Source organism: Camelus bactrianus, chromosome 6 (assembly GCF_048773025.1).
Source record: "Camelus bactrianus isolate YW-2024 breed Bactrian camel chromosome 6, ASM4877302v1, whole genome shotgun sequence".
In the NCBI taxonomy this organism is placed as follows: Eukaryota; Metazoa; Chordata; class Mammalia; order Artiodactyla; family Camelidae; genus Camelus; species Camelus bactrianus.
In genome coordinates, this window is record NC_133544.1 from 75,094,627 (window position 1) to 75,118,090 (window position 23,464).

The following is a 23,464-nucleotide window of genomic DNA, read 5'->3' on the forward strand; positions in this document are numbered from 1 at the left end:
AAAAATTTACCTTTCTAATATGTCTATTTTGATGAATTAAAATGACAAGGCAAAGCAACTAGCTTTATACTAGTTAGCATGAAAATGTATATGAAGCAACTTTTTTTACTTCTTATAAACTCATATACAAAGAATTTGTTTCTTGGTCATGGAATTTCAGCATTTAGAGGGGACTTGGGGCTCTCAGGTCAGTGGTTCTTAACTGGGTGTGTGTATGTCCCTCAGTGGACATTTTTCAGTGTATGGAGACCTTTTTGGTTTGTCACAACCTGTGAAGGGCTTGCTACTTGGATCTAGCAGGTAGAGATCAGAGATCCTGCACAGGACATCCTCCCATAACAAAGAATTATCCAAACCAAAAACCAGTAGTTTTGCTGTCTGTAAACCCTGTTCTTGGTCAGTACCTTATTGTATTGTTGTGAAGCTCCTCAAAGTTAGAAAGCAGAAAAACAAGATGTACATGCAGAGAAAGCTATAAAGAACAGCACTTTAGAGCATGGAATGCTGCTGCCTTTTAACCAATGCTATTTTAAACACAACAGCAATAATAATTCCTTACTTCTTTCCTCTTTGCAGTAATGTATCTCTTGTTAGAACTGACCATCAGGGAGAAAAGGATTAAATTAAACAAGTTTAAAGAGCTATAGCAAAGAAAGAAGTGTGGCAAAGTTTTGGAGGATCAAGGATGATTTATCACATATGCACATCCATATGTAATTTTTGACACTGTTGTGTACATAGTCTTCTGCTTCAATAGAGCTATGTTGCCTCTATTTATTTAGCTGTTATTTGTTAGGAATAGATTGGAGGGTAAGTTTTGTGAAGTAGGCAGCATCCCAAAATGTACATAAACAAATACAAAATCTGCATTTGTGTTTTTCATATTGTAACTTGCTTGCTTTACTTACAAAGAGTTTATTTCATTTTCTGTTATACTATGTTGATTTGAAGCCTTTCAGTCCATATAATTCCAGATATAAACCTACTTTGCAAAAAAACTCAGTAAATTTTAGCATTTATAAAGCATTATAAATAAATTTGTTATAAGGATCATTCGATTTACAAGTGATTTACCTCAGGATTTCTGTAAGTAAAAACCTTTTTTAACATGTTAATCAGGTTTCATTATGTATTTTGAGGGAAAAGAGTTATTTTTGTAATAAATGGTTTAGAACACATTTATGAAAGTCATGTTTTCTAGATTGCAACTTTTTTTTGTTTCTTTCTTAGAAGCTGGTAGTTATGAAATGACAAATCAACATGTAAAACAAAATGGAAAATTAGAAGATAATCCTTCCTCTGGCAGTCCTCCAAGGACTACATTGTTGGGGACCATATTTTCTCCTGTCTTCAACTTTTTTTCACCAGCAAATAAAAATGGTAAATATAAATCATTAAGTACAATTTGGGTTTGAAAAATTAATCATTTTCCTGGTTTTTTGAAAGATCTATTTGATTTTACTGGCATATTTTTGTTAGTGTCTAATGTTTGTTTTCAGCCTCATTAAAAACACAGCTTCCAAAAGGCATTGTTTTAAGTGACTGAAAGAAATGTATGTTATGTTAATTCTGTTCAAGTGAATGAACTCTGTTTTAACTATTTGAAAAGCTAGAATATATACTTCAGGCTGGAGGGAAAGTATTTTTCTATGTTGGGATGGTTTCTGTAATCTTTAGAGTGTGTATAGGAAAGAATTAAGAAGCATTTTCAATATTTTAGATCAATAAAGTAGAATTTATTGAATATTTTAAGTGAGCTGAAACTTAAATAAGTTATTTTTTGTAATACAATGTATTTTTATTATCATTTGTTTGGTTTTCCTCCCTTAGAGATTTTCAGTTTTGGACAAGTAGTAAAACTACCCTAATTTATACAAATTGAAGGTTTCCATTATATAATGCCTTTGCAAAGCATTAAAATTGGCCTCTTTCGCAACATATTTTTTTAAAAAAATAGCTGGTGTCCTATCTTTTCTGATAATACCTAATTTTGTGCATGATAATTTAGTCTCTAGATTATCTGAGGGCAAGAGGTTATGACTATTTTTGTATCTACCATGTTGCTTGATAGGATTAGGCAAATGGGAAATAGCCATTAGATACTTGTTGCCTGATTTTTTAAATTCTAATTTGAATTACGTTTCTGGATAGTAAAGCAGTTTTTAAAAGGCAGAATGGTGCACTATAAATTCAAGATGCTCTGGGGGTGAAAATAATATATATTAGCACATTAAAGGACTGTAAAGTAGAATAGAAACAAAACAAAAAACTACCTTTAACTTTTTTTAACCTAGTATTTCCTGGACATAATTGACCAAGAACCCTTTTCTATGGAACATCTATTAACATCTTGTAGAACTAATGGCCTCCTAAAACATCTTTGGAAGTGCTGGTGTAGTGGAAGAAGAACAGGTTTTGGAGATAGACAGACTTGTTTAAAATATTTTTCTAGCTCTGCCACTCTTTAGTTATGTTACCTTGGACCAGTTCTTTAAATTCTTGAGCCTCTTAATCCATGAGAAAGGATAATTATACTTAAAAATGTAAGAGGCAAAGATTTCAGTTTATTCAATGAATATTGACCATCTACTGTGTTCCAGCCATTGTGTTCATCACTGGAGATTCAAAATTGATTAACACGGTCCCTGTCCTCAGGGAGCTTCTTAGTCTTTACATGAGGGAGAAATATATGTAAATAAATATTATAAATTTTTATGGGTGCATTGATAGAGTTATGGAACAGTGGGGTAGTCAAAGAATGGAATGGTCCTGTATTCTGGATGGTGTTGGTGGTTCACAAAAGGCTTCATAGAAAAGCTGAATCTTGAAAGATAGTAAGGGGCCTCCAGGTAGAAGGAGCAGCATGAGCAAAGTATAATGTATTTCAGACATGGAAATCAGTTTGTCACAGATGGAGCATTGCGTTTGAAGAGTGTACAGGAAGGGATAAGACAGGAGAATTATAAAGGAGTCAGATTATAGAGCTAACCTGGAAAGGTATTTGAACTTTATCCTTAGTCAATGGGGAATGATTGAAAGGTTTTAAATTGTGAATAATATGAACAGATTTGTGTTTTCTAAGTCTCTTTGGCTGTAGTGTGTAGGCTAAATTTCAAGGAGGTTGGATGCAGGGAGAACAATTAGAATTGTAGTCCATGTGAGACTTCATACAACCTTAATTGGAGTATTAGAGGAGGAAAGACAGATAAGAGATACAGAATGGACAAATTTGGGGTATAGATTGGTAGTGAAAGAAGAGAGACAGTAAGGTGTACACAGTATTAGATTTTCAAGAGAGAGAAGTAAGTTCCTGGGAGATAGATAATTGGATTTAATTCAGGCCATGCTGAGTTTGAGATGTGATGAAACAACCAAGTAAATGTGTCGAGTAACAATTTGTCATTCAGGTATGGAGCTTAGAAATCTTGATTTAGCATGGTGTTATCAGCTTATAAATATTAATCTAAACCAGTGGAGTAAATCGTCCATTTGGTTCATCACACAAAGACCAGAATCTTGAGGGAAAACATTTAAGGACTGGACAAAGTAAAAGAAGCCAACAAAGGAGAAATGGAGGAAGCCAGGAGAGACTTTGTGTCATAGAATCCAAAAGAAGAGAGACTGTCAAAATCCAGGGTCAAACAATTGTAACGATAGAAGAAAAGGAATTGATCATTGAAAAGACATTACTGAACTTGGTAATTAACTGGTCATTGGTTTCTTTTGCCAGAATAGTTTCAGAGCAGTGGTTAGAGTTGAAAACTGCTAATATCCACAAGTTAAAAGAGTAAAATGGAGAGTAAGAGAAGAATCAGCATATATAAATTATTTTTGTGAGGAACTCAAATTTGAAAAAAACTAGAGAGATCATAAAGTCTCAAGGGATGGTTTGTATTTGTGAGAAACAAGCATGTTTTTAAGCCTCAGTGAAGGGTCTAGAAGAAAGAGATTAATGAAAAGTTTCTCGAACTATTCACAGGGATGTGATCAAGAAAACAACTAGAAGGGTCAGAATCAAAAAGAGAATAGACATTTTTCTTTGATGCTAGAAGAAAGGTGTGTGTAGAAATAGATGTTTGGGCAGAAGTAGATGTTTGATAGTTACAATTTTTTCTTTGAAGGAGGAGATGGTGTCATTTGTTGAGATGGTCCTGGTGGCAGGATTTGAAGAGAATGGTGAAAGTTTAGAATGTTTGCTATTTGGGTATAAGTAAAAGAAGCTGAAGGACTCTCACAAAAATAAAAAACTCACACAAAAATACTGAGAGGGCTGCTATAGGCCTAGCTAAGATTAGAGGGTTTTATTTGGAGTACAACCAGTCTTTATAATTGTATTGTTTTCTTTAGTAGCCTGGGACTAGTGTTTGAGAATCCTGTTAGTTAGATTGATTCAATGGGGATTTCTATGATGAATGACAGTGGAAAGACGAGGAAGCAAGGACACTGAGGGTGTTGTATTGAGAGTGGTTTCAATGATACACCATGAAGTCTAACTAGATGAAAAGGGTGGGGAAGAAGCTATTGAGGGATATATTTTGATAAGAGACTGGCTTTTATCAAACATGAAGATCACATGTAGTAGAAATATGAGATAGATAGGTAGATAGATAATAAAAATATTAGGAGCTTGTGATAGGGGAGTAGTATATTTGAGTTTTAGGTTTCAGAGGTAAACAGTTTTTCAGTGTTAGTGTCCATGTTATGGCCACGGTAATAACTGCTAAAGAGCAGTACAAATATAGATGGATCTAAAGAGGGAAAGACCTTTGAGGGTTGGTTATTGGATGGGTCATTGACATCACCTATAAAAACAACTATATAGGCATTTAATAGAGCAATAAACTGGTAACTAAGTGTTAAATTCCTCTGTGATTGAGAGAAGTTGCTGGCAATAGGTGGTAGATGATAGCAGAAGGGATAAGCAAAGAATTATGTAGCCAGATGACAATCTCAAAGGAACAGACATTTTTTGCACACTAGTAGAAAGCTAATGATCTAGTAGCAGTGGAGGTAAATGAATTCTGATTGAGTATGTACACTGAGTATGGGAGAACAAAGAGCTTTGAGGGAAGGTATCAGGAAAAGAGATGTTTTTTGGAGTGGTTAAATTTATTTTTTATTTTTTAATTTTTTAACTTTTTTAATTGAGTTATAGTCATTTTACAATGTTGTGTCAAATTCCAATGTAGAGCACAATTTTTCAGTTATACATGAACATATATATATTCATTGTCACATTGTTTTTCACTGTGAGTTACCATAAGATCTTGTGTATATTTTCCTGTACTATACAGTATAATCTTGTTTATCTATTCTACATTTTGAAATCCCAGTCTGTCCTTCCCACCCCCCGCCCCCTTGGCAACCCCAAGTTTGTATTCTATGTCTATGAGTCTGTTTCTGTTTTGTAGGATTGGTTAAATTTAAAGCAATAAGGGAAAAGCAATATTCCGTGAGGAAGTTGAGAGTTTTTGGAGGTTGACTTTGTTGTTGAAAATGACATTTGGAGGATTCCATTAAGAAATGGAGAGTTGGGGTCCATAGTGGAAGAAAAATTGGGCAGCAGGTTCATCTAGGTGTTAGCTGAATATAATGAGGAAACTAACTTCTATTTTTGTTATTGAGATGGAATCTTGTTGATAAATTGTTCTTGTGTCTCTGAATTAGGAGGTTCTTGTGGTTAGAAGGACAATTAGCTTATTTTTAGATAACTACCTCTGGTTTAAAAATTACAACTGCCCAAAATGTCTAGGTTGCTTAGTATTGGAAAGATCAGGAGCTGTTTGAGGATAATGGAAGAAAACAGGTGTGTGTATGTATGTGGGTATTGCCCAGCACATAGTAGATACTTAATAAGTGGTATTTGCTTTAATGAAAAGAAGTTCTTTGGTCATCAGTACTGTATTACAGTTGACCCTTGAACAACATGGATTTGGACTGCACGGGTCCACTCATACAGGATTTTTTTCAATAAACACTATATAGTAGTACCGGATCCATGGTTGGTTGAATCCACGGATGTGAAATTGTGAATACGGAGGGCTAACTGTAAAGTTATTCTTGGGTTTCTGACTGCATGGGAGTCAGCATCCCAACCCTCATACCATTCTAGGGTCAACTGTATATACTTCAGAGTTGCTGAGAGACTATAGATTTTAAATGTTCTCACCACAAAAAAAAAGAAATAGTTATGTAGCAATAATACATAGCTAATGCTCAGTTGGTAATTATATTTCAGTATATAAAGGTATTAAATCAACACGTACAAACACTAAATAATGGTATTTATTTCTGTTTTGTTTCTGTTACCTTTAGTTTTTCTACATATTACGTAGTTTTTAGACATATAACCTTATGTAAATTTAAAGTGTACAACATGTTGATTTGATAATTTATATATTGTAATATGATCATCATTGTTACATAATTCTTTATTTTTAGTAGTTGGAATAATTAAGTTCTAGTCTCTTAGCAAATTTGATAATTATAATACAATGTTGTCTGTATTCACTATACTGTGCGTTAGATCTCTAAGGCTTATTTCCTACTCATTTTAAGTTTGTTCCCATCTGTCCCCATCCATTATAAGCTTTTAAATGATCATTACATTAGAAGAACAGGAATGTTTCTGAATTCTTACAACCTGAATTTTGATTGAGGATCATACAGTGGATTGTGGAAGGCTTTATTTAGACTATATGTGAACTTAATATATGTTTATTAATAAAACTGAGTGATTTTAAATATGTTTTTTAAAAAACCCTGAATTTCAGGAACATCTGGATCTGATTCCCCAGGACAGGCTGTGGAAGCTGAAGAGATAGTAAAACAGCTTGATATGGAACAAGTGGATGAGATCACTACTAGTACTACTACATCAACTAATGGAGCAGCTTACTCAAATCAAGCAGTTCAAGTGAGGCCATCGATAAATAATGGTTTAGAAGAAGCAGAAGAAACAGTTAATCGTGATATCCCACCCCTTACAGGTAAAGAAGATTCCTTTTTCCTTCTTCTACATCTTCATGAATAGTTTATAAAACTATAGTATTGGATATTTTTCCTTAAATAGGCAGATTAAATACGTAAGTTTTTCTTCCTCAAAATTAAGAAAATTAAAATTGGAAATAAAATTGGTTTGGGCAGAAGAGAAGGAATGCAATGGACAAGAAAGATTCTGAAGATGACATTCTGCTACCCCTCCCCCTTGGGGGTGCTTAGCAAGACCTTTCATCCCTCAGGGCTTGAGTACATCCTCTGTAAAATGCCAGGATTGAAGCAGATAATCTCTAGATTTTATAGGGGAAATAGCAAGTAGAAAGAATTTATGAGAAAGCTAATAAAGAATGAGTTTAGCTATTTGAAAGAAAAAGTAATAAGTCAGTGCTGGTTTGCTAAGAAGTTAGTGAAAACAATTTATATTTAAAAAATAACATAGTGTATACTTTTTTCTCACTTTAATAAAATTGCATGTTGGTGTGGGAAAAAACAACTTTCTCCACAAAATCCAGTCATTAATTTAAATTTTTAATTTTAATTTTAAAATTTTTAAAAGGTTTGCATATTTTGACTGCATATTAGTCATTTTACAGTTTAATTATTTGTACTAATCTTAGTACTTGGGAATTTAACACAGCTAACAAAATAATATGCTTTCATTTATGAACATTTATTATAATTACACCAGTCGTAAATCCTTAAGGTCTGGAGTCCCTACTTAGAAGTAGTTTCATTCCTTCATATTTGTTTCATACATAGATGAAATTCCTAAAGAAGAAGCATCTGTTCCTGGATCTCTCCTTATACTCAAACTTTGCAACCTATTCCTGGACCCTTTTACTTTATTATTTTGGGGGTGGGGTAGGGTACTTAGGTATTTATTTGTTTATGTGGAGGTATCGGGGATTGAACTGAGGACCTTGTTGCATGCTAAGTATGTGCTCTACCACTGAGCTGTACCCTCCCCACCCCTCCTGGACCCTTTTAAAGGCCTAACATAATTGTTGGATCCTTGAGCCAGTTGTCATGGAAATGCAGAAACATTGTAAGATCAGAATTTATTACCTCTAGGGATTGTGGTAGATAGACATATAAGGCTAAAAGATGATATTGTGTTCCATTATGCTTAAAAGCAGAAATAAAACTGAGGATGGACATCTTTTCCCAGAAGGATAAGATCTTAGACCTTTATTTTAGATTTATTTATTCATTCCTCGTGATGCCAGATATCTGAGAGAGCCTAGTATATGTATTGGTTAAGAAATACAGTTTGGCATAAGGAAGTATGATGGCATCGGGAAAAATGATGATGTTCTTGCTAATATAAAGGGGAGACTTTAAAAAAAAATAATTGAAACAGCAGAAAACAGTTTTTAAATGCATACAATTAAGAAACTTTTATATAGTGCAACCCTATACCAGTATGAAGAGAAAAACAGCATAATAGCGTTGATTTATTTTAAATTCATCAAATAAAATGTTAATATCTATAATGTTAAATTATAATGTTATAATTTAAGAGTAATACTGAATCTAACAAGCAAATCAACATAAATTACATACATAGTTCCTTCTTGGGTGGATAAGACTTGGAAATGAACCTACTGTTGACCTGTCATTTAATGCTGATTACTTTGCCCTATGTTACAGACTAGTGAATGGTAAATTATAGATTAAAGCCAGAGCTCTTGGCTTCCTGTCTGATGTTTTTTCTGTTTTTGTGCTTTTCTGTAAACCTTTGTATTTTTTTTTCTGGTAACTGTAAAGATGGAAAAGGGATTTCTATAACTTTAGTTTCTAGAGGGGAAAAGTAAGACTTAATCTGTTTGTCTCATTCATTCATTTATTCCCCTAACTTTTAATTGAACACCTATTTTTTGTGAGCACTGTTTATAAAGGTGAATAAGATATACTTCTTGATCCTGGAGAGTATATGATCTAATTGTTGAGCCAAGCATACACAAAAATTACTGTACAGTGTGGTTAGTGCTGTTACACATAAATGACCATAATGATGAGGTGGTACATTGTAGTTACTCTGATTGGGAGAATCATGAGAGAAAAGAAGTAAAAGTTTTGCTGATTTTAACAGATGAATATGTGACAAAAGTGTTACTTTTTTCCTTGACTTCAAGAATACAGCCAAAGAGAACAAGAAAGGAGGAGGCTTGCTCTACCATTTACCTAGTTGTGTGATTTTAGGTGGCTTATTTAAGCTCTCTGAGACAGTTTAAGCTCTCTGAGACAGTTTTCTTACCTTTAAAATGGTACTAATTTAGAATTTTAAAGACTAAATGATACTAATAATTTAGAATTTTTAAGACTAAATGAGATTAAAATACAAATAGTGCTTAACATGGTGGTGCTCAAATACTCATTAATTTCTTTCCCCCATTTTCTGAGGTTAATAGGAATTTAAAACAGTAAACTGGTAGGAAGATTTATTTTAACATTTGTCCCCTTGTGCTGATGAACCGTCAATTGGCATGAAGTTGTTAGAGGTGAACAGAAGTTCAGCTTTACATCTTTGTCATTTATTGAACATATACATTGTATTAGCTCTGTCTCAGAATGTATTAATACATGATAATAGCAAAAATAAGGTATTTTTTTGTCCTGAAAGACTGTTATCCACCAATTTTCCATTCCTATACACAGATTACAGCAATTTTTATTGAAGTCCTTTCAGGCTACTGTAAGAAGTTACCATAGACTAGGTGGCATATAAACAACAGAAACTTTATTTCTCATACTTTGGGAGGCTAGGAAATCTTAAGATCAAAGCCCAGCAGTTTCAGTGTCTGCTGAGGACCTGCTTTCTGGTTCATACAGTTGTCTTTTCTCTGTGTCTTCATATGGCAGAAGCTATGTGACCTATTTGGGGTCTTTTTTAATAAGGTCATTAATCTCATTCATGAAGGCTCCACCCTCATGACCACATGACCCCCCAAACGCTTCATCTCCAGATACCATCACATTGGGGATTGGGTTTCAACACATGAATTTTGGGGGAACACAAACATTCAGTCTCTAGCATCCACCTTAAACTTTCATTTCTGAGACATTACCTGTTTAGTTTGTAAGTTATCTTTGTCCTGTCTTTGAATTTAAGTTGTAAATATTGTTTTAGAAAATTCCCAACATAATTTCTAAAGCTCTATCAATTGATAGAGTTTTAGCTGGAACGTAGAATGGACTATGTGTCATGGAATATAGAATTGCTTCTTGATTATTTTTAAGCTGGTTGTAAATGAAAAGTAAAACAATGTGTCTTCTAAAGCAATGATTTCTATATAGAGGAGCATTTCTTAACTTTTAAGATCATAGACAACCTTGAGATTCCTGGGATAATGTACATAAAACATTATTTTCATAAGTTTTCAGGGGTTCATGGACCTTAGGTTAAAAACTACCTTTGAATCCATTGTTAGCCCATATAAATTGACTGTATGTGCAGTGTACTTTGTGACATATTACTGCTATAAGAGAACCGTGAAATTTTTATGGTTAACACATACAAACATCTTCCAGTTAGGAATTTTTGTGGAGTATGTTTTTCTAGTAATAGGTAGTAAATTTTTTCTGAGCTGTTAGGGATTTAAATTTTGATATAGCTTGCCATTTTGTCTGTAATGGTTAATTTTTCACTTTTGGATCCAGAGTTAGATCTATGTGTTCATAAATTTGCTTTTAAATATTATTTATGAATTATTTCTATCTTATCTTTAACCTAAAATACACAGGGCTTCAGGAAGACTTAATAAAGGCAATAAAATTGTATACTTCTTGGAAGCATTAAGTGAGTAAAAGCAACATTTTGTTTTTCACTTTATTAAATAGCACCAGTAACTCCAGATAGTGGTTATTCATCAGCCCACGCAGAGGCCACCTATGAAGAAGACTGGGAAGTATTTGACCCGTGAGTTTTTTTTGTTTTTTGTTTTTTGTTTTCCTTCCCCTCTCCCATTTGGAACAGAATGCAAGTACATGTGTGTAGGGTGACTGAATGCTAGATTGCAGAGAGCATTTGACCTGTAGGTATTAATACTTTTACTGAGTTACTGAAATACTGATTTGTATATTTTCACTTTTACTTACATGTTTTGTAAGTTTGGTTTACTAGATTAAATGTGCATTATTTAATTACAGACTTAAAGATGGACTGAATTTAGTAATAAATTTTACATTTATGAAAAGTAGAAATGTTGAAATTTTCTTAAAATTTGATTTATAGCTATTATTTCATCAAACATGTTCCACCACTGACAGAAGAACAACTAAATAGGAAACCTGCTCTTCCATTGAAAACGAGAAGCACACCAGAATTCTCCCTAGTTTTAGACTTGGTAAGTATATTTTCTGTAGTGTTAGGGAAAATAAAGAAGTTAAATTCTTTCTAAAAAATGCTAGCCCAGATACCTAAAAGAATACAAGAGAATGAATAGCTTCATGCATACATTTACTGTAAACATGACTTAGGTGTTTAGAAATGTTTTTAATTAAAGCACAGTTTAATGCCAGGACCCTCCCATTTTATTGGTATCCAATACCCTTTGACAATAAATTGGGTTTTATTTTTCTATTTAAAATAAGTTAATTATTTCCCCCTTATTCCTATACCCTTGTGATTTTTTTTTTAATCTCCCGATAAATTTTAATTTCATTTCATACCTAGATGTCACTTTTGTGTGTATGTCAAGATCATGTTTCCCTGAAGGACCAAATATAACTTGGGTCTCAATGAGTTAACCTTATGCAAGACCATACTCCTTTTTCTGTTCTTATTTTTAATATTATTTAATATCAATAACTATATTAATAGACTCAAATTATGACTTTTTTTAAATTGAAGTATAGTCAGTTACAGTGTATCGATTTCTGGTATACAGCATAATTTCCGAGTCATACATATACATACATATATTTATTTTTATATTCTGTTTCATTAAAGGTTATTATAAGATAGAATCATGACTTCTTAATGCTGACTGATAAAACCTTTAATATGCTCTCTTGGTGTGATTTAAAAATTTATATTTTAGCATACTGGGAGAGCTTTGAAAACTGAATATTTCATATCTTTTGCTAACCAAATTTAATATATGGTCACCATTATTTATCATATGCCTATAATTTCTTGATATTAACAAAAATATGTACCATTTATAACCTCATGAAATAAATTATCTTGAGGAAATGCATACCTTTTTAAATCTTGACTAGCAGGTGTAGTTCTCTTTTGAAAGTTCAGCACCTAGCCTTTTCCTAGCCAAAGAGATGTAAGATAGGTGTCCAGAATTCTTAAGTATTTCAGATGTTTATTAGAGGATGAGTAGAAAAAGAGGAAAAATTTTGAAACTGATTATGAGTAGTTTAAATTTGATGTACAAGTTAGTGGAGAAACTGAAAAAGAGATTTGGCTAGATTTTTATGTTAGCAGTTGATGGCATGATAACAAGTTTGACCATAAAATTTTTAATCCAGTGTGAAGGTAAATTGAGAAGGAAATAAACTGAGAGCATAAATGAATAAGTTTACAGAATTGGATAAAGAAGAACAATCAAAATTTAGATAGGCTGTAAATGAAGAAGTAGTAGAATTAGTTATGATTCAATTATAGGAAAGAGAATGCTTTTTTTTTAACCACTAAGAGAATACGTTGAATTGTGTAGTCTGATTGCTATTAAAAGAAAATGAGGCATATCTAGAGTATTTTTTGCTCTTTGCCTCCCCAGAGTTTAACTTTAGGTTAAAAGAAACACTCCAGCTAATAAGATGTGGAATCACAAGGTATGAACATTTGTGTTTCATTTTAATTCATCTTAAACTCATTGAAAATTTTGGGGGGTAGTTAATTAGCAGCCTTTATTTTTTGTGTGTGTGTTGTCACTTTCTACAAATAGAAGTCTTGTTTGTTAATCATTCAAGATTTGAGAAATAGAAATATTTGCATATATCTTAGATTGAATTATCCTTACTTTCTTATCGTCTTAATGAGAAAACAGGGTTGGTAATCAAAGATGACAAGTCTTGATTGACTGCTGATTTAGTTAATGTTTATGTCTGTGAAACATTCTCAGCAGATACTAAAATAATTCATTTGAAGTGAAAATCTTTTAAAAGGTTTAAAGATGAGTTATAAATGAATAGAAGATGTAATTTTTAGATAATTAGATTCAAAACTTCCATTGGCAAACTGTAAAAAAACAAATAAGAGAGTATATGTTTACTTAACAGAAAGTTGGCAATTGCAGGACTCAGTACAGTGGTTATTAAACTTGGGCATGCATCGAATCACCTGAAGAGCTTATTAAAACATAGATTGCTGGGCTCCTCTGTACTCCTTGCTGAGTTTGAATTATCAGAAGTGGAGCTGGAGATTCTGCATTTCTAACTAGTAGTTCCCAGATGATGCTAATGCTCTTGCTATTAGGGACCACACCTGAGAACCAGTGAATTAGAAAATTCTATCCCAAATTGCTGTGCCACACACAGTAATGTATTATAAATACAAAATTCCACGTGTGAATGAGTGCTTTAATAAATGGTTTTAGGTGATCATGATACAAAAATTTATCATTTGAAATGCCTTTTAATAGCTTGGTTCATTCAATATGTGCTTTTTATTTTAAGGATGAAACACTAGTACACTGTAGTTTAAATGAGCTAGAAGATGCAGCACTTACTTTTCCAGTCCTTTTCCAAGATGTCATTTATCAGGTAATTAAAACTTTTTAACTTCAGTTTTGTCCTATTAGATATTCTGAACCAAGAAATATTTTGTAAAAGTTTTTTTTGCTGAAGTTTAATATGTTTATTATTGATGGATTTCATCGATATTTTAATGATTTATTAACACAAAGTATTAACTACATAAAACAACACTAATTTGTTACTCAAAAAATGAACTTTTTTCACCCAGTGATCTGTGTTAGTTTCGAAATCTGTTTGCCAGCAGGTGGAGGCAGGAGCACTGACATCTTAGATCCCCAAGAACTTGTTAGGTTAACACCTTGTGGTGGTGGTGGTGGTGGTGGTGGTGGTGGGGTTTTTTTCTTGTTGTTTTTTGTTTTTTTCAAAATCCAATTAATATCAAGAAAACTAATTCCTTGTTGATCATTTTTATTGCCTCTTTGTAGTAACATGGTCTGTAGGTTGCAGTGTGCTAGATCTACTTTATATTAATCACAGAATTCCAGGGTACTCTTCTAGTTGCTGCTTTACTTAAAAAAAATGGGAGTATAAGCATTTCTCCCTTATCTGTGTTGATGGACTGCTAACAGTGCAAAATATCATTTACATTTCGTTGTGGATTCTGTGTGTTGGCCATAGTCTTTTACATTTGAGATTTTCCTGTCGTAAAGTTTTAATTAATGTACGTGAATATACTTTGAAAATTGCAGTGTCTTTCTGTCTTGGTTGTTATTTAATTAGCATTATCTTCATATATACCAGTTGTTGGATTGGGAAAGGGTCAAAAACTTTGTTGTTTGTCAAGAGGAAGCCAACCCAAGGATTAACTAAATAAAGCCATAGAACACTTAACCGTGTGAATGATGAAAGGGTTTTTATGGTTGTGTATGTACTCTTAATAGGCAGTTAGAATGTGGGTATAGTTTTCTTGGCAAGTAATAGTTATTATCTGTTGGGAGTCATAAAATTTTAGAGTTAAATAGAAGTTTGTGGTTCATGGTCTACTTTACCTACCTCATCTCGTAATAAGTCATAGGAGGATTTATTTAAGCAGTTACTGTCAGTTCTTGTTTAACCTAGAAAAGGTATTGTAGGCATGGTAGTATCTGAATACTATATTTATTTCCCATTGATGTAAACAGTATTTTAGTTATAATATGTGATTAGAGGATGAGCAAAATATACATAAGAATAAGGGATTATAAGATTTTTTATTACTTTTTAACTGGATATTATTTGTTTAAGATAAATCTTTTTCTTAAAGGCGACGTTTTCTGCCAAATAGGTTGTTTTTGTTTAGCACACTTCAAGGACTTGTGGCAATATGTTCTCTCTTTTTAGCTTGATAATCTTGTTTTTATGTTCAAAATTGTACTTAATTTGGAAAGGAAAGCCATTATTGAAAAATATAGGTAATTATTTTAAGTTGACTTATTAAACTTCCAGATTTGAAATTTATTTCTTGCAGATGGTTTTGGTCTGTTTATTTAATTTTTAGTAGTAAAATAGGAAACTTGGAAAGTAGACGAGTTGATTCTTCTTCTTCATGAGTATTTCTTTTCAGTATGACCATAAAATTAAATTTTTTCTTACTGCTTCCACCATTTCTTCTTTAATTCTTTTCTTTTTAAAATTCTTATTACTTCATATGGATCAGGGCAGTTGTCTTGTTTTGAATGAAAGGCTTCTAGCAGCTCATTTGATGATACTTTTTTTAAAAACTTCGTATGTACTGCATCTACCTCTGTGAAATTCAAATAACACTTTTGCTTGTATATCTGAGTTATACTTTCCAGAAAAATTAAATGAGCTGGCCTAAATCAAGTGCAGTGAGTAGGAAATTTGAATCTTAAAAGTTATAAAGATGATTGCATTTTGATACTATTATTTAGTTACACATCCTGTGCAGTTTAGTTCCCTTTCAGTAAGTTTCTGATGGTGTCCATAGTTAATATTGGGTACATGCCCTTGGATTTCTGGTTTTGGCATAGCCATTCTATCTGCTTTTTTAAAAATAACTGAAGAAATCTTGGGTTAGGGTTCCCCCAGTTTTCAGACCAGCAAGCTCCCTTTAAACAGGGAATGATGTCTTTTAAACTTTCAGTGGTGTTGTCTCCATCTACTGGCAAAGAAGAAATATACACAAGGGTCTGGGATGATCTAAGAGATTTTGGAGAAACCACATTATTAGGTAAGATGTAACTTACATATTTAACCACTGCAATATAATGTGGCCCACTTAAAGGTAGAAACCTGTAAAATACTGTATATACTCTTAAAAAATAACTTACTGAGATGAAATTCACAATCTAAAATTAAACGTTTTTAAGGCAACAGTTTCATGGCATTTATCTATATATTCTTGAATATGTTAATTCCATAATATTCATGTATATACTCTTAAAAATAATTGGTAATGTTAAGATAGGGTCAAATTCTTCATCTGAGTCAAAGCCAGATAAAGTGTCCTCTTGGGATTTAGTTTACTTTTGCTTTCTTTTTGTGGTAAGTTTGTTATGGTAGATCTATATCTAATTTTAATTCTGTTTGTTGTTCTTCTTTCTTTTAAAACAGTTTAAAATGTAAATTACCTTATGTATGTTTTAATAATTGTCTATAACAGGGGTTGGCAGACTTTTTCCTATAAACAGCCAGTTGTTAATATTTTAGATTTTACAGTGTATGTTGCAGCTACTTTTTCTGCCATTGTAGCACGAAAGTAGTCACAGATAGTACATAATCGAATAAGCATGTCCCAATAAAACTTTATCTACAAAAATAAATGATGGTTTGGATTTGGCCACAGGTCGTATAGTTTGCTGGCCCTTGGTCTAATTATGAGAGTATATGCAGTAAATTTACATATTCAGATTCTAAATGGAAATAAGTAACCAAATGTTCATGAAAATTCTTGTTAATATATAGGGCAGTTTAAAATTAGGTCCACTGCAATCTGGTTATGGGCTTTCTTGGTTTTTTTTTTTTTTTTCTTTCAGATGAAAGTTTGAGGGAAATTTAAGGTGGTCACTACTCACATTTAAAGATTACCTTACTTCATGATACATCCTCTTCTTTTGATAAGTAGGACTCGACTTAGTTAATGCAAGTTTTAGAATATACCAGGAGGTAGATTATTCAAGGCTCAATTTAGTACCTTGAGTGTACTGGAATTTCCATTTCTCTAGGAGATAGAGAAACATGAAAGATCCAACTCAAAATTTGATATGTTACTACTGACACTATATGGATAGACAGATTATGTAGTTTGTGTATATGGAGAAAAGTCATTTGAAAGAAGAATTGAGTTTTTAAAGCAAGAGTATGGCATTCACAAAGGCAACGTTATAGATTTTTGTTTGAATGGGTCTTTTCTCCCCCATTAATTGGTAGTTCTTCCATGAATTGTTTTACAATTAGATATTGGGAAACGTATTTATTCATAGAATGGTACAAATGCATTTGATATCTGGAAAAACAAGTGCATGATCAGTTCCAATGCACATGTTTTAAACTCTATATTTAGCTTATATTGACACATTGTCAGGAAATCCATCTCGTGGTGTTACTCAGTTAAGAGGTCTCCACTGTATTTAGTTTCTGTTCCTGCAGATCCACCAATTCAAGACTCTAGGTCATCTCACTCCCTCTTCCATCCAGAAGATGACTTCTATCCACAAGCAGGACTGAATCAAAAGACAGATTTTTCACTTAGCTCTTGAGCTGAACCACCTCCTCAATGACCTTCCTCTGTCTCCATCAAGAACTGGAGCTCAGTTTTTTGAAGATGTAATAGAGCTACTCAGCCCAAACGTGGCTAATTGAAGACAAAAAGAAGATGCCTCATATGTTTCACCACAGTGCAACCAAACGTAACTGTGTTGTCCAACTCCTCATTCTGTAAAGTATGGCAGGGGCATCTGATTTTTGACTCTGTTCACCAATAAGACTTTAGCCAGTCAGTGGCTTTCTGAAGATCAGTAAAATCAACAAACTTTGGGTCAGCTGTCCAGAAATCAGATTGTGGTAAGCACTCAAGGAGAGATAGGATCCTGTAGGGAGCTACTTGCTAAAGGATGCTTTGTTTTATTAGTAGAGATTGCTTTTATGGGAAAAGTTGGGGGGAGAGATGGGTGGGAAACCCCATGTTTAGCAAAGCCCAACATCATCCCCTTTATTATAGCTTGTCTGTTTTCTTGGGAAACTTACAGTCTAGGGTGATTTTCATAAGGATCTCAAGTATTTTGTACCACAGAACAATAGAGGTAGAGGGTCGGTGGCATCTGTTTCTTTTCCACAGTCTTTCCTAAAAAAGTTGGTATTGTTTTTGCTTCATGAAGAAAAAAGCAATCATTTAAATGAGGAGTTTTGTCAGTAAATACCTAATCAAGTTTTTCCTCCATTCCAACTCTGACTTAAATTGATACTAACCGAAGCATTTTATTTTGACATTTATAAAGCATAATTTTGTTGTAGACAAGCAGTATATATATTTGTGCCTTAAATAAAATATCTGGGGTCATAGACATTTAGTATTACTTAGTACTGAGGATAAAAGTAATATTTTATAACTGGTAGGAAACAATATTTTGATAATTGTAAGTCAATATTAAAAATAAATTTTGAGTAACTTTCCCATCCTTATTAGTATACTTAGTCATTGGAAATAATTTTTTCATCATGGCTGTTTTTTAGGTTAATTTTTAGGTTAAAAAAAGAAAGATATAGCTGAAACTTACAGTTACCTACTTCTCAAAAATAAGAAAATGTATTTCATGGGGAATTCTTTGTATCCTTTGTAAATGTGTCTAAATTAGAAGTAGTCCTTTTAAAAAATACACAAAAAATTCTTGTTGAAAGCTGAGAATATTCTGCAAATGTAGGAGAGGTGACAGTTGATTACTAAGGATATTAAATTGGAGGCATCAAAATTTAGAATTTGTTTTTAAAGACAACTTTGTGTTTCACTAAATGGCTTTTTTTTTTGCTTTTAAAATGAGTAGACTTGATAATATAAACACAACAGTAGTTAATATATATATTAATATGTATACATACATATTTAAATTTAAAATATATATATAAAATGGCGATGACTTAAAAACTAATGCTTCATTGCTGTTTTTAATATACCTTCTATATGAATTCATTAAGCTTCACGTTATCCCATTTGGACTATATAGGAAAATTCCTTTTCAAATTTATTTCTGTTTAATGCAGTGTAAAGTTTTGCAGAAGCTTTAGTTTGAGGGTTTTGTTTTTTATTTTTACTGGTTCTGATATTTTAGTATTTACCTATTTATCCTCAGATTGACCCACCTACAGATACTATCCCCAGCAGCCATCTACCTCTTATTGGAATTGTATGAAGCAAAAGATGACTTGTAAAATCACCCAATGGGTTATGAAGTTGAGGCCTTCACAGGGCCTACCTGAGCAACCCTCTTTCTATGGAGAAGGTTTGGGCTTTGTCTCTATGCTCTGGTATTGATGCTAAGACAATATTAACTAAATTAAATAGTTAGGTAATCAACTGACTTTACCTCTTCTAAAAATACAGATACGGCTTTCTCTTTGGGTTGAGGTTACCCAGTTCTGCCCCCATGAAATCCTACTCATTCCAGCTATTCCTCTTATGGCTAATTACTTTTAAAAAATAGTATTGGCAATCTCAATGTGCCAGGCACTATTCTAGGTGCTTAACACGTGTTAACTTATTAATACAACTCTATGTAGGTACTGTTATACCCATTTTATAAAGAAACTGAGGTATACAGGAGTGTTGAAAAAATTGGGAGAGCCCCTATACCTGTGATATCTACTTAATACCTGTAGCATATCATTCTTCATATTCTTTAGCATTAGTTTTCTACTGCTTAAATTCTTACTGCTGATTAAATAAATAGCATTCACCGATCATCTTTTAATTTAGAGGTACCATACTCTAAGTGGGAGAATACCACTGATTTTATCTTGTTTTTCCTTCTTTCTACAACAGTGTAGCAGTTAGTTCAAAGGATTTCATGGAAAAACTGTTAAAGATGTTTCTTTTTTAATATGTTAGTCATATTTGTGCTTAAAATTATTTAGAAATACTTTTCCTTAAAAGATTCACCTGTATGAAATTCTTTTGTTAATCACTTGCCCACAAATAGAAACTGCCTCTTTTTTTTTTTTTTTTTTTTTTGTCATGTATAACTTTATGATATTAGATAGCGGTTTGGTAAAATAATAGGTATTAGTATATATAACTTAACATTGCATACTTAGACATGAACTTGAATTTAGACAGATTGTCACAAAATATTTATAATCACTTCATAACTGGATTGCTATTTTAATGGCTATTTTTATTAAATCTAGTTCTCTTAACCATTTATGGCCTATTAGGATCATCTAATATTCACAATTATAGGACATTCTTTTGTCTTAGTACTAAAGAAAATACAGGCTGACTGTCAGATATTGTTCATATCAAGAAGTGTCAATGTACTGTTAAATGTAATTTATTCCCCTGTAATGTATGTATCTCTTTTCTGTATAAAATTTAAGTTCTGGTAAAATCATCCCACAACATTATACAAGATTAGTTCCATTATCACTATTTTGCAGATACTATTCTAGTAGATTTTGGTTTTGGACTTTTACATCATGGACATATAAAGAAATAAGTAAGGGAGATTAAGAGATACAAACTTCCAGTTACAAAATTAAGTTGAGTCGTGGATATGAAATGTACCAAAAAAAGTTTTACATAATGGACATATTCATAAATCCCAGTCTTTGGGTAGTAGTCAGTCTTACTTAAGACATGTCTTTGTGTATGGTATTTTAATATAATAATTTTTCCTTATTATACCATTATGCATGATTTTAAACTTTTGATTTTATTCAAAATATATTTCATTTAGTGAAATATATTTCATTTAGTGATAGATTAAAACTACTATATTTGTTGTGTAGATAGAATAATTGCTATATATTTGGAGGAACATAGGTATACCAGCTGAAGTGAAACTTTTGACCTAGTACTTATATTTGGGAGACTACATGGTTTTTAAGAGTTGCAAGTTTGAAGAAGGATAGTTGCTGAAGTACTAAGTAGTGGAGAAATGAAGAAAATAGGAAATAGGCAGCTTGGGACAAGAATCTTTGTTATGAGAAGGTTAGGAGAAGAAAAATGGAGTTAAGAGCACTTGTGGAATAGATTTTGAAGCATTTGGCAGCATGTATATGTGTGTATCTGTATGTTTGTGTATCTCTGACCTAACACAGTAAGTGATTGTAGTCTCATTGTATTATACATACCATACAGTTGTTCTTTATGTTTCCTACTGGACAGTGCTTAGTGCTTCTTGACTTCTATATATTTCTGGTTTAATATATATATATCTAAATGACTTAGACCCTGCTGGCCTTTTGTCCCTATTTCTGTTTTTCTTTCTGACATTTTGCCTTTATAGCATATGGCAGAACCCCATGTGGTCCCAACCCCACCCCCACCCTTGCTCACTGTACCTTTCTACATTCTTTTTTCTTTTTTTTTCAACTAACCACCTCAGTTTCTGTCTGTCTTTTAATCCTGAAACACCTTCCTGTTCAAATGGTGAAATCTGATCTGAGTATAGGAACTTTTACCATCAATAGTTACTCTTTTCTCACGGTGAGGAAACACTCTAGCATTATATTCCTCTGTCTCAGTGCCACTTTTCACCAGTGAACAAGCATATTAAGAAAGTCATTAAATTTTGAGATTTATATTTAAGTATAGTCAAAGTAGTAGAATGCATAATTATAATTTTGACCTAATCTGGAAGTCACTATGTAAGAAATTGGAAAATGTCATCTTTGTATAGTGTTCCACTTATTCTGCTTAGATAATATTATTTAAATAGAAGTATTCCTCTACAATGGTGAAGTGTGTTAGTGTTCAGAGGAAACAAATCCCAAATTATAGAGGCCCTGCTGATCTTAGCATACAGTATTGAGCAAGTGATAGCACGGATATTGAAAGCAAATGAAAAAAGATTTAAACGTATAAAAAGATTAAATATTTGTAATTATTAAATGCCTTTAACTGAAGCCTTTTAAGCAACAAACAGAAGGCTCTGATGGTGCACAGTTTATCATCTTCCATGAGATAAGTTAATTGAAAAAAAATACTGGCAGAATTTGTTTTTCTCCTTAACCATCACAAGTCTTTTGAGAAGTTCCATAATTAAAAAAAATTGATTTTGCCAGTTAAGGTAGTACTATCTCTAAATCTATTAGTTACTTGGATTACCAAACAAATAAGATGTGTTGAAAAGTATACCAAAGTATACCAATATTTCAGGATGAAAATGTTAAAATTAATTAGAAGAGTAACCCCTAGTTAAAAAATTTGTACCTCATCCTAAATAATAGTGACTGGATACTGAGGATTTTGTTATTTTTATTTGCTAGAGATGAGGGTATGTGGCTTATTTTGATTTTGATTAGTCAAGAATTTGAGATAAAACGACTGACTGAAAGGATTTTAAGTGAGTAAACCTTTATTATTATAGCCTGTAGGCAGGGATAGAGTGATATTATTAGCATGTTAATAATTGTTTTAAATTTTTCTTCTACAAGTCATCAGTTCTTAAGGAAATTCAGTTGGTCCTCGGGTAGTAAGTAGGGTTGCCTCTCTTTCTCTCTGTTGTTTATATTGCTTAACTTGAGGCAATACTATTTAATTTAGTCAACAGATTTTTATCAAGTACTTGCTATGTATTTGGCATTGTCTTATGCCCTTTGGGCTTTGGAAATTACAAAGATTGGTAGAATGTAGTCCCTACCTCCTAGAATCCTTTGCCTGATTCCCCTGGTCGGCCCTCACATATTCCCAGATCTAGGTTTTTATCATGAGGTCATTTTTGTTTAGATGTGTATTGATGACAAAGTTAAATTCCATGTAGCCTAGATTTTTTAATTTATTGCCGTCAGTTTTTTTCAGTTCTTTATCTGAATTGAGTGAATCTGGTGCATAGGTGTTCTGTAAGTATGTGTTGTTCATGGTATTTGACGATAATTATCACCTTTGAGTAGAGTACAGAATAAATGTAATTTAAAGGAGTCAAAATCTTTTGTAAATCAGTTTTAGTGGTTCATGGCTTACATCTCTGTGGTTTTTAAATATTGAGTATATTATAAGAGCTACATTAAATGTAGGCAAGAAGACAGACACAGAAACAAGAAAATAACGTATATAAGGCAGTTCTTTGGGTACTGTAGTCTTTCCTGGTATTGCTAGTTGGTTTTGATAACTGGTGTGTTTGACTATTACATTTTTAATCTCAGGTAACCCAGTAGTACTTAGATACCACATCTGAATCAGTAAATGTAGAACAACAAGATTGATTTCTGAAAAATTCCAGTTATTTAAACCCACCAATCCATACATTTCTTTCTTGAATATTAATTACCTTAATAGAAATTTAAAATAAAGGTATTCTTAGCAGGTGATTGTTGAAAAGAAATTCTGAGTAATTATTGAGGAAGGTCATTGAGACAGGTCAGCCAGAAGTGGATACACAGCCTGCCTAATAATTGGATGGATGCTACCTGGCTGGAAGATGGAGCTGATTGGTGGATCAAAATCTCAGAGGAAACCTGCCATTTTTAGTTTAAATGTTTCTTAAAATTATATTCCATGAAGGACTATATTGTATGCTGCTATTTAACTATTAAAAAGTCAAATGATCACCAGTGATTATTACTGCTCTACCAGAAGATTGTTTTAAGTGACTTTTGG

At 32.6% G+C, this 23,464-nt stretch overlaps 1 protein-coding gene across 2 annotated transcripts in view; it reads left to right on the forward strand.

The window, feature by feature from the left end:
* Nucleotides 1-23,464, forward strand: part of CTDSPL2 (CTD small phosphatase like 2) — a 68,229-nt gene that overhangs the window by 34,207 nt on the left and 10,558 nt on the right. The window contains exons 4-8 of one of the 2 annotated variants that reach the window (XM_045524155.2): nt 1,234-1,380; nt 6,774-6,989; nt 10,840-10,918; nt 11,234-11,345; nt 13,633-13,719. In XM_045524155.2, coding sequence (XP_045380111.1) covers nt 1,234-1,380; nt 6,774-6,989; nt 10,840-10,918; nt 11,234-11,345; nt 13,633-13,719 — 641 coding nt within the window. Of the gene's footprint in view, nt 1-1,230; nt 1,381-6,773; nt 6,990-10,839; nt 10,919-11,233; nt 11,346-13,632; nt 13,720-23,464 lie in introns of both variants that reach the window. The other variant, XM_010965247.3, reaches the window with a different exon arrangement.